The sequence below is a fragment of the Macaca nemestrina genome, chromosome 15 (genome assembly GCF_043159975.1).
Source record: "Macaca nemestrina isolate mMacNem1 chromosome 15, mMacNem.hap1, whole genome shotgun sequence".
NCBI classification, from domain to species: Eukaryota; Metazoa; Chordata; class Mammalia; order Primates; family Cercopithecidae; genus Macaca; species Macaca nemestrina.
In genome coordinates this window covers 105016111-105027880 of record NC_092139.1, presented here as the reverse complement: position 1 = coordinate 105027880, position 11770 = coordinate 105016111, and the positions used below count along the sequence as shown (strand labels likewise).

General features: G+C 57.1%; 1 protein-coding gene across 5 annotated transcripts in view; it reads left to right on the top strand.

Annotated features, from left to right (window-relative positions):
- The window catches only part of LOC105464488 (stimulated by retinoic acid gene 8 protein-like), an 88637-nt gene that overhangs the window by 31311 nt on the left and 45556 nt on the right, over window positions 1-11770 (top strand). The window contains exon 3 of one of the 5 annotated variants that reach the window (XM_071080543.1): window positions 6622-11717. The exons of the other annotated variants lie outside the window; for them this stretch is intronic. Within the exon in view, the coding sequence (XP_070936644.1) occupies window positions 11643-11717 (75 nt within the window). The 5' untranslated portion in view covers window positions 6622-11642. The remainder of the gene's footprint in view (window positions 1-6621; window positions 11718-11770) is intronic. 5 annotated transcript variants of the gene reach the window in all.

Below are 11770 nucleotides of genomic sequence, written 5' to 3'. Positions count from 1 at the left end.
CATGGGGCTCAAGGCTCTTGTCCTCTCTGGGTTCAGTTTCCTCACCTGCTGCATGACAGGGGCCCTGGATAGTGCTAAGGGATCTACCAGCTCTGACCTCCTTCAGAGTACCCCAGAGGGTCTGAAAGTAGATGGCACAAGGTGTGCCAGCCAGGGGATCCTGGCACCCAAGCAGCTCTGCTCCTGGGGTTTAGAAATGAGTCTGCCAACAGAGTTGGCTTCTGCAGCATTTGCTGAGCCTCTTCTTCACGCTGGCCTCATGTTGGGGGCTGGGGACATGGTGGGGACACAGCCCTGGTCCCACCCTTGGGACGTGCAATACAGAAATACCTGGAAAGCCAGGAGTGTTGGCTCACTTTCGGCAGACCCAATCTGAATTCAAGCTTTTGATGAGGAATTGGAGGCTGATACTTAGTTTATAAAATAATTAACAGGAAGCTTTCTTTAAATGTTGAAGTCTCCGGTGCATTTGTCTGTCTGTAAGTTCCTGGCTTGTCTTTGTCTTTTCCACGGCGTGCCTGAATTCCTAGGCCGGGTGCTCATTGGATGTAGAATGTCTGGTTAGCTGGATGCAGCCCTTCCAGGGGTCTCCAGCCCTCTTGGGTGGTAGCAGGTCCTCAGAGGTGCTGAGCCTCTCACTTAATCACCAGCTTCGTGTCTAGGGGCTCAGCTGTGTCCATGACCCTTGTTCTGGCTTCCTGTTGGCTCTGTGGTGCTTGTGTTGACAGCAGACAGAGACCTGTACCCTGCTTGTCCCCTGAGCCCTGAACAGGTGGCTCCCTGCCCCTCCCACCCTGGGCCTCCCTTGGTGATGCCCTACACACCAGACACTGCTTTTGCAGGTCTTTGCAATCCACGGTGCCAAGCCCAGAGCCTGGTGTGTGGAGGGCCCATGGGTGCACGGATATTGTGCCAGTGCTGACAGGATCTCCGGGTTGTCTTGTCCACACCGCCCCCCGTGGGTGAGGAAGCCAAGGCCCAGGTAGAGAAGGGCTTTGCACCACTCCTGGCTGCTGCAGAGCCAGCCAAGGGGCACTTCTCTCCCCCAGAGTGCCCCTGACAGCAGAGGAGGCTGGGAAGGAGATCTGGGCAGAGCTAGAAGGGGCAACACCTTGGTGTGTCTCAGACCCTGTCCCTTCTTAGCTGTGTGCCTTTGGAAAGTGGCTTTACTACTCTGGGCCTGATCCCTCGTGTCTCAGATGGGTGGAAAAACAGTGCCCGTCTCGCATGGCCGTGGAGGGGGTTTCATGAAGTGATTGATGTAAATGCCTACTTGGGGCTGGCGTGTGGTTGGCACTCGATGGATGCTGCTTGACTACTTCTAGGACGTTTCTTCTGGTTGCCGGAACCAGGCACAGGCAGAGCCAGGTCTGAATCCCAGCCTCACCACTTACCAACTGTGATGTGGTGAGGCCACTTCGTCTTTCTGAGCCTCCGTCTTCTCATCTGAGAAATTAATCCAACAATCTTTATTTAATTTAATTTTTTTTTTTTTGAGAGAGAGAGTCTCACTCTGTCCCCCAGGCTGGAGTGCAGTGGCGCGATCTTAGCTAACTGCAACCTCTGCCTCCTGGGTTCAAATGATTCTCCTGCCTCTCAGCCTCCCAAGTAGCTGAGATTACAGGCGTGTGCCCCCTTCCCCAGCTAATTTTTGTATTTTTAGTAGAGATGGGGTTTCACTATGTTGGCCAGGCTGGTCTTGAACTCCTGACCTCGTGATCCACCCGCCTTGGCCTCCTAAGGTGTTGGAGTTACAGGTGTGAGCCACGTGCCCAGCCTGATAATCTTTATCTTGACATCCTGTAAGCTCGGGGGAGGGTGTTGAGTTTGTGGCAGCCAACCCAGTGCTCAGTCCCAGGCGAGGAGTGAAGAGTTCTTCATTTACAGCGTATGAGGCACTGTTGACAGTCACCACGGCCCGTGGGATGAAATTTTTGTCTGCACTCGACGGAGGCATTCCTTCAGGCTGTGGGATCGCTCTGCGTACTGTGTGCCGGGGGCGGAAGCTGCAGGGGAGGACTCACTGTGTTGGCCACTGCGGCCCCCGACGGTCCAGGGCGGGCCGGACACTCACCAAGGAGTCACCCTGGGAGAGGTGAGGCTGCCCAGGAGGAGGGCAGGAGGGAGCCTGGAACAGGTGGCTGGACCAGGCCCTTGAAGGGCCTTGACCTTCAGGAGAACATCTGGCTTTAGCCTGGGAACTGTGGAAGTGGCTGAAAGGGCGTTAAGAAAGAGGCGTCGGTGAGTCCACAAAAGACAGCAAGCGAGCCGAGCAGAGGAAGGGGAGGACCTTGGGGTACACTGGAGACCCTGGGAAGTGGTTCTGCCATCCAGACAAGCTTGGACTGAGGGACAGCAGTGGACACGCAGGTGTGTGGCCTGGAGAAGTGTCAAGATGGATGGGAAATGAAAGACGAGGGGAAGGATGGAGTCAGGTGTAATTCGGAGGATGAGACTGAGGCACAGAGAGGTTAAGTAAGGGGCCCACAGTCACACAGCCAGTGGGGCCAGGAGCAAAGCCTCCCTCCTGGCATCTGTAGGAGGTGGCAGCTGGGCCTGTGGACATCAGTCCTGGCCCTGCGGCCTGGTGTGCATGTTGGGTGGAGGCGGCAGGCAGGTCAGAGCCAGCAGGAGTGACGCTGGCAGTGGCATCATCTTGCTTCATTTGTGGCGCTGCTTAGCACCAGGCATAATGGAGATGGATTGGGGCATCTGCCAGCGAATGGGGGACCCATTCCGTGTCGCCTGCCGCTCCATTAGGCAGAGATCGGGCCTATAAAGGAAGAGCTTGGGAAGAAGGTGCTGGAAGGAGCCAGGGCAAGAGGGTGGCCGAGTGCCGGGGCCTCCTGGTGGCACATGTGATGGGGACATCCTGAGGACCCCGAGTGAGAGAGGCCTGGGTGCAGAGCCAGCTCCAGCCTTGCTTAGGGAGATGACTTGACCTCACTGGCCTCAGCTTTCCCATCTGTTAAGTGGAGGTTGATCTAAGGATGGGACAGTGTGGGACTTGGCGCAAGGCCTGGTGCATGGTCCAGGCTCAGTAAGTGCTGGGTGCTATTGCTATTACTGTTGTCATCATCGATATTATTGTGTGGCAGTTGGAGTCCAGCAACTGGTTGGGGGTGTCAGGTGTCCTCTCTGTTTTGGGACGTTTGTCATCGTCTGCCCAAGCCCAAGCTCAGTTAGCCCAGTGATGCCGCCCTCAAGATGATGGGCCAGTGCCAGGACCTGAGGCCCACAGACTGCAAAGCCCAGGCCCAGGTCCAGGTGCTAGTGGAGGCTGTTGATGGGGGAGCGTAAGGAGAACCCCAGAGAGGATCGACTTCTGTTTTGAGGAGGGATTATGTGAGTCCAAGAAAGACATGCAGAGAAAGGACAAAGGATGAGACAGGGCCACCTTGATGAGGCCAGGTGGTGGTCAGATACCATCCTTTGCCTGATTTTACAAGGTAAACATGCAGGAGGCTCAGAGAGGGTGAGGGCCTGGCTCAAGGTCACACAGCAGCTGTCACTGGGAGCAGGCCTGCCAGCTCCGGGGCCTGGGTGCTGTCCCCCTCTGTGAAGGAGGGGTGTGATCATTTATCAGGGGAGTTTAATAATGAATGAAGTTGAAGTGTCTTTAATGCAGGCAGCAGGACTGAAGTAATAAGGGACCCTGTATTAATTCGGAAGTTAATGAATATGCAGGTGTGTCTGAATGATTAATGGAGCTCCTGAAGGCCTTGGAAAGGGGTGTGTGAGCTGTTGCTGATGGAAATATGAATATTACATACATCTGGGAAGTCGGATAAACTGGGGAACAGATGGGCATTAACCAACCAGAGGGTTCTAGCAGCCACTGAGAGTGGAACATACAGATATGTGGGGGCAAATATACAGTGGCGTGGGGAGCACGCTCACTTTCTTGCAATGTGATCTTGGGGGCGTCACTTAATCTCTGAGAGCCTTACTTCCCTTATCTGCAGAATGGGAAGAAAAATAATGCCTGCTTCTGGCCGGGCACGGTGGCTCACGCCTGTAATCCCAGCACTTTGAGGGGCTGAGGTCGGTGGATCACGAGGTCAAGAGATGGAGACCATCCTGACCAACATGGTGAAACCCCATTTCTACTAAAAATCCAAAAATTTAGCTGGGTGTGGTGGTGCGCGCCTGTAGTCCCAGCTACTCGGGAGTCTGAGGCAGGAGAATTCCTTGAATCTAGGAGGTGGAGGTTGCAGTGAGCCCAGATCGTGCCACTGTACTCCAGCCTGGGCAATAAAAAACTGGTTCCTAGTATCCTGAAGATGAAATGTGAGAGAATCCCTTAACAAGGGTGGGCTCATTGTGAGCATCTCACAAACACGGGTCAGCCTTTTTAGAGATGAGGGCGGAGAATTGGTTGAGGAGGGCCAAGGAAAACAGTAGCAGTTAAATTCCCTTAAGGTGGGAACGGTGCTTCTGTTGCACTGACAGCGATAAGGAAGAAGAAAGATGAATGGCCCTTTACAGTTTATAAAGGGGAATCGCTCATTGGTTATCCTTTTCCTCCTTGCAGCAGCTACATGGGGCGGAGGAGATGGTTCTTGGGGAAACCAAAGCTCTGACGGGGCCGGTCACTGCCCATGTCACCCAGCCAAGCGAGGGCAAGAGTTGGGCCTGGGCCCAGGTCTGCATCCCTTCCCCCTGAGTCTCAGAGGATGTGGGATGCACGCACTCCCTGGGAAGGGCCTTTCCAGTATTTGCCAGGCCTGGGGCTGGGGACAGGGTCATCTCCCAGAGCCTCAGTTTCTCTCCCTGTCATGTAAAGGTCTGTCTGCTGCTCGGGGTTGATTTGAGGCTCTGATGAGGAAGTGGGACGCTGTCTGTTCACCTATGCTTGGCCTTCGGGGAGTCCCAGACACCGTCCTTTTGATGCGCAGTCTGCTGCATCAGCTGGACTTATATCTGGGGAGTCGTGGGCACCGGGCCACTTTAGCCGTGAGCTCTTGGGCATGTCTCTTGTCGTTTCTCAGCCTCAGTTCCCTCATATGACAGTGTGGCTGCGATGTGTGAAGTGTGCAGGGCCTGGCACACAGCGGGTGCCAGTGCGGTGTGCTCCTCTGTCCCTGGGCCCATGTCATGGCCCTGTGCGTGGTGGCTCTCTTGTGTTCCCAGGGTGATTTTCAGCCGTGGATGTGTACAGAGAGCCTGCTGGGGATGGTGCCGGGCCCTGGGTTTACAGGGTGAGTGAGACTGTCCACACTTGGTCCCTGTCCTCTACGAGGCCATGGTCCAGGCAGAAGTTGGATGTAAAACCAGTGTCCCTGTCATGCGACCTGGGATGGGCGTCAGTAGCCGGAGGACGGCCGCCACACAGCCTTGGATGGATAAGGAAAGACACGCTCATTCATCTCCCTGTCTTCCCCACCAGAGCCCCAACCAGACGGCCTGGCTTTGGCTATGAGTCCTCCGCTCACCGGAGGCAGTGCCCACAGAATGGCTGTTTGAACGAAGAGGGAGGGAATGAATGAATGGCTGCCTTCTAGGCTCCTTTCTCTGCCTCTTCTCAGCTCCGGGCCGGTGAGCTGGGGTGTAACCAAGCCCCTCACTTGATTGTCTCAGGGATCCGGGGTGATCCTGTTGTACATCCTTCTCTTCTCCCAGGTCTCTGCCTGGGCCTCCAGGGCCTCCCCCTGGGCCAGCCTGGCTGGGTTCAGAAAACTGTGTGTTGCTGGGTAAAGAACCTTCTGGCAGTCATGGTCGGGGAGCAGCCTGCTGTTGACAAGCAAGGAAAGTGAGGCCCAGAAGGGAGAGGGGTGGCGGGAGGGGGCAGGGCTGGGGTTAGAGCCTCTGTCTTGACTGTGCCAGGTCGGCTGCCCTGCAGTGTCCAGCCCGGCCATGTATTTATAGTCTCTACTGTTCTAGATTAACACCCAGGCCTGCCCAGGCCTTTGCAGCCTCTGGATCTGAGGACGCCTTTGAACCCTCTAGGGGGCTGTGGAATCAGAGCTCACCCCCATGGGGAGGGGAGAAGGCGGCTTCTCACCCTTCCCTTCACGGCTCTGGGGCTCACGCTGGGCCCTTTGCCTGCAGAATCTTTGCCAGCCTGGGTGAGGGTTGGGCCACCCTTTGGTGGGTTCAGCTTCTTCATCTGGGGTTCATTTTTGCGCCTTGTTTCCTTCTGGCTTGGCAGGGAGGCCGTGTGTACAGCATGAGATCAATGCACGGGTTGTGTGGCCTTGGGCAAGCCAGGCCCCTCTCCAAGCCTCAGTCTCCTCATCTGTAGAATGGGCATCACTCGCACCCGACTCTCCAGTGTCTGGCACTGGGCACTCCATGCTTGTGAGCTGGGGGTCGCTGTTTATACTCCTCACATCTCTCTGGTCCTCATCACAAGCAGTCCTCAGAGCCTGGAGGGACCGGAGTGTCATCTCCATTTGACAGATGAGGCCAGTGAGGCCCTGCCGCAGCGTGACTTACCAGAGCCATGCTGCCTATTGGGGCAGAATTCAGACTCATCTAAGTCTGAATGTTCCAGCTTCCCAGGCCCCCTCCCCAGGGCCCGTGGGCTCCTTGGGGCAGGCCAGGCTTCTCACCCCACCAGCTTGGTTCCTACCCTCTGGTCTTGGGGAGAGCTCCACTAACTCTATGCTTTTCTTACAGAGCAGAGACGACTGGCCGCCCTGAGCGCAATTCAATTCAACAGACATTTACTGAGTGCCTACTATGCGCCAGGCCTTAGGCTGGGCACTGGGGGAGGGGCGCAGAGAGGAAGATGGGGTCCTGTCCTCAGGTAGCTCCGGGCGGGGCGGGGCGTGGAGAAGACAGGCAAGGGCTAAACAGCTCAGCACCAGGAGAGAAGCTGCTTGGCGGGCTGGACGCAGCAGAGACCTGGGTTCAAGTGCATCACTGGAGAGCTGCTGTTCCTCATCTGTACCTCAGTTTCCCCACTTGTAAAATGGGGGAGATGATCTCTAGGACCCATCCAGGATTCCAAGGGCTATACCTCGGGGTTGTGGGGGCAGAGCAGGGGGGTCACCCTGCAGAAGGGAGATCTCCAAAGGCTTCTCAGAGGAGGAGGCATAAGGTCTGGGCCCGGGGGATGGGGACAGGTGGGAATGGGTCGTAGGGTTAGGACCAGCTAACGGCCAGTGAGTAACGGCCTGGTGGACGTGGGTGTGGGCATGGCCCCAATTCCATAGGGTTGCGAGAGGACATGGTGGGGTGTGAGCTTAGAGAGGGGAGAGAGGGGTTCTAGGGCCATAGGTCAGGGCGTGAGCTCTATTCTGGGGCCAGTGAGAGCCATTGTGGGCTGTTGAGGGCGAGTCAGGAACAGCTGGTCCTGCTCTGTCTCACCCTCTTCTCTCTCCCTCTCTGGGGCACACTTCAGGATCACATTCCCATAGAACCTTGCAGCCGTGGGGCCTTGGCAGCTCCTGCACTGTGTCAGGCACTGTGTACGTTAGTCCTCATTGCGGCCCCAATTCACAGAGGAGGACGCCGAGCTTGGAGAGGAAGCTCTTGCCCAAGGTCACGATCTGACTCCCAAGCCCCCCATGCTTCTCCCACTACCTCCCACTGAAAGGGTTCCTGTTCTCTGTGACCTCTCCCATCCTGGGGACCCCCTCCATAAAGCTCTGGGGGGTGCCTGCCAAGGGCGATGCAGTTGGGTTTGGAGGGCGAGGTCAGGAAAATCCCAGATGTTAGCAGGACTGGCTTTCTCCAAGACCTGAGTTTCTGCCCTAGCAGCCGCCCTCTGGGATACAGAGTGAGGCGGGGCTCCTTCCCACTTTACAGATGAGAAGACTGAGGTCCTGAGAGTCATGTGGCTAGTCCAAGGTCAAACTCAAGGGAGTGACAGCCTAGGCTAGAAGCTGGTCTCTTTATTGCCCAACTGAGGCTGGAGGGAGACTCAAGTCCCCCTGAGATCTGTGCAAACGCTGACTCCTCCCCGGCCTCCCCAGGGAGCAGAAGAGCCCAGCACCGGAGTCACAGACCTGGTTCAAATCCTGGTTTTGTCTTTTGCATGAACTGTGTGATCTGAGCAAGTCATGAATTACTGGGAGCCTCGATTTCCTTATCTATATGAGGGTGGCGAGCTGGCCTCCTTTACTCAGCCATGAACAAATATTTATTGAGCACCTACTGGGAGAAGCAGGACCCTTCCTCGGGGAACTCAGTCCAGGGGTAACAGCAGCAGTTATGATTCCGGTTGTGATGGAGGAAGGGCAGGGGGCTGTGAGGAGCCACAGGAGAGACCCCAGCCAGGTGGGAAGAAGGCAGGCAGGTAGGAGGGCAGAACAGGCAGTGGCTCCCGCAGGACCACGTGGGTTGGGCTCTGGATGCTGTTGGAATTTTCCCAGATCAGCCTGAGCCAATGAAGACTTTTCGGCAGGGAGTGCCATGCTCAGGTTGACGTTCTAGAAAGCTCGTCTTCTGCTGGGTGGAGGGGGCATGGAGTGGGGAGGTAGGGTTGGAGGTAGAGAGACCAGCAGGAGCAGTAGGGGGAGGAAGTGGCACCAAGGCGGGAGTAGGAGCAGTTGGGGAGGTGTGGGTGCCTCTCAACAGGTCTGGAACTGAGAGAGAAGCAGGGAGGATGGGGGAGGGGCTGTGGGAGATGAGTCCAGTCATGGAGGTGGACATGGATGAGTGAGTTTCAGGTGCCAGAGAAGGGCCCAGGAGGCAGCTGGGTACGGTGGTTTGGGTGTGGTCAGCCTGGGGCTGACATTAGAAGCCTTGGGAGGGGTTGAGGGGCTCTTGGGGTAGGGGAGGAGGAAGCAGGTTTGAGAAAGGCAAGGCAGTGAGCAGGGACCAGGACATCAGGGGAGGCCACTGCTTAGCGTACAAGCAGAGGAGCCCGAGGGGCTGCAGCCTGGGAGGTCACGGGAAAGCAGAGCTGCAGGTCCCCAGCCCAGGAAGGAGGTGGTAGGACTTAGGTCTGCGGGGAGATTTCAGAAGGCGACGTGTCAGGCGCTGTGCCTGGTGCCGGCGCGGATGAGGTGCCCAGGAGGGTCAGCTCCTGCATCTTTTCACCCAAAGGCAGAAGTTTAGTCTATCCCTTACCCTCCTGAGGAGGACGAGGCGGCTACAGAGGGGAAGATGTTGGGGAAGGAGGAAAAGGGGAAAAACATTTGCATGCATGACAAGGCTGAAGTGAGGGAGAGAGAAAGGGGGAGAAAGAGGATAAGAAATTACCATACACCAGGATCTTGTTATTCAAGCTAATTTTCAAAGGACCACAGCTGTCACACTGAGATAATTCGTTAATTATAACAGCCATTGTGCTTTGGCAATGGGAGAGAAACCGAGGCCGGGGAACAGGCTGAAGGTGGGGGTGGGAGCAGGCTGTTGGGGGGGCCTGGACTTCAGAAAGAGGACAGGGACAGAGACAGAGGCAAAGAGGGGTGTGTTGCCCTCAGGACTGAAAGGAAGACATTGTCAGGCCAGGCCCCATCCTTCCTCACTGTCATTGTTGCGGTGGGTAATGAGGTCCTCCTGCCTGCCTGCCTGCCTGGCATGTGCCACGGTGCCACGTGCCAGGCCCCCACAGCGATACCTGCAGGAGGCAGCTTCCTGCAGCTGTGACCCTGCCCAGACCCTGGCCTGTGGCCATCCCCTCCACAGCCCTCTGAGCTGGTGCCCTTCTTGTCCCACTTTACAGAAGAGGAAACTGAGACCCAGGAAAGATTAGCTTGCCAGGACCATGCGGGTGAGGTGGCCTAGCCTGGATTCCAGCTGAATGTGGACCCTGCACTTTGGCAGCACATTAGGGAGGTCCGGTCTTGGTGGACTGGCCACGCGGAGTTGGTGGACGCAGGAGCTGTCACATAGATAGCCTCACGTTCGGGCTGTGGTTTCTGCCCAGCCGGCAGTCCTGGGGCGGCCCTCCCCGGGGAGTTTCCGGGGCTCGGTGTCGACCCCTCTGCACTAACAGAGCCTCCTTGTTCTCTGATGCTGCAGCTGCAGGCCCCCTGTGGCCTCAGAGGCGGCCGTCAGTCTGGCCTGGACCCTCCCACCTGCTCTAGAGAAAGCTGGTCTCAGGGCCGGGGGGAGGGAATTTGGGCCACCCCAGGTAGTGTCCATAGTGACCCCTTGCGACTGCCTGGTTAGAGGTTCTGAAGCGACAGAAGCTGAGTGGGCTGTGGCCTGAGGAGGGGTTTCTCAGCCTGGGCCTAGAGGGCTCCAGGACCCTGGGTGCTGGGCCCTGGTAGGGACGGGCTGGGGCGTGGCAGGCAGGTGTTCCAGTCCCAGGTGAGCAGAGTGAGGGGATCCTAAGTCCGTGGGGAGAGGGGTGGGACCAAGGAGGCATTCCAGAAACCCCAGGGCCCCTTGGTGAACTGTGGTGTGACTTCAGGAACTCAGGTCTCCTGGTGTCCACAGTGGCCATGCCTGGAAACAGCACCTAGGCTCGGTCGGCTGGCAGCGTTCTGTGGGGTGGGAATAATGTTTGGGAGAGGGTAACCCCCAAATCCCAGTAGGAGCCCCAAACTTGACCCAGGCAGGGTTGTTGGCAGTGGAAAAGTGGGCCCCACAGGGTGGCAGGTGGGCCTGGGGTGGCTGTGTGGGAGCTCCCTTGGCTTGGGGACCTCTCCCCAGTGGGGCTGCTTGCAGCCAAGGGGAAGCTGTCGGAGGGTCAGGACAGCTTAAAGTCCTGTAGAACTGGTGACCCACAGTGGCCAAGACACAGGAGAGTTTTAGGACCAAATAAATGGTAGATACATCCTAGAACCCTTGAACCCCAGACTCATAGTTGGAGACCTCCCTCCCTGAATGACAGATCCACACTGTTAGTATCCTGGTGCTAAAACCCAGGAGCCGTGGGTCAGGAGGATAGGGGAGGGGGCTCGAGGTCAGGCAGGGGTCAAGTACAGGAGGCAGGGATTGGGGCACCCTTGGGTCCCAGGCTGAGAGGCTCGCAGGAATACCCCTGACAGACTGGGGTTCTACTTGTCCCCACGCTGGTGTCCCCTTGTTGCTGACCTCATAAACTCCAGTGTGCGGGGGTCAGCTGGCCACCTAAGCCAGAGAGGCAGGGAGGAGGTTGGACGCCACCCCGGCCGGTGCCACTGCTGTCCCTCCAGGGATGCAGCCCCAGGGAAGCCAGATCTTCCCTGCATCTCAGTGGATTCCAGAAATGAGAATTTTTGAAATAAAATCTGCCAAGTTTTCAATATTGGCAACTGATTTAAAAAAAATGTGAAAACCACCATCCAGATGAAACAGGATCCCACAGCAGCTCTTGAACAGAGCCTGGGGCCGTGGAGGCTGGAAGCCACTGCATAGCAGTTGTGAGGCCTCAGTTTCCTCATCTGCAAAGTGGGAATAGTGATAGTGCTTTTAAGACGTTTAAAGTTGGCCCAGGATCAAATGAGTTCATATGGGAAGTGTGGAGGCCCAGCCGGTGCAAGCACTGAAGCCTCTTCTCATCTTGTCCATGGCCACCCATCCCTCCCCGGCTACCTCTCAGGGGGCTTCGCTCTCCGCCACTGGAGCCTCCACTTCCCCCTTGGGGTCCCCACATGCACTGCCCCTGTCTTGGGACAGCCCTGAGGGTGCTGGAGGGCAGGGAAGCGTCCGCCCCTTGGGACCCTGGAGGAGGAGCAGGTGGAGGAGGCAGAGCCAGGAGGGCGGGCCTAGCCGGCGCCTGGTACATAGTAGGTGCTCCATAAATGTTTATTGAATGAATGAATGGAGGCCATGCAGGCAGAGGCAGCCGTGCTGCGCAGGCACTGGTGAAAGAGCGGGTCCAGTGGACACTGGTGAGTAGTGCCCAGGGGCTGCAGCTGAGGGGGCCAGCAGGGGCCGGTTGGGG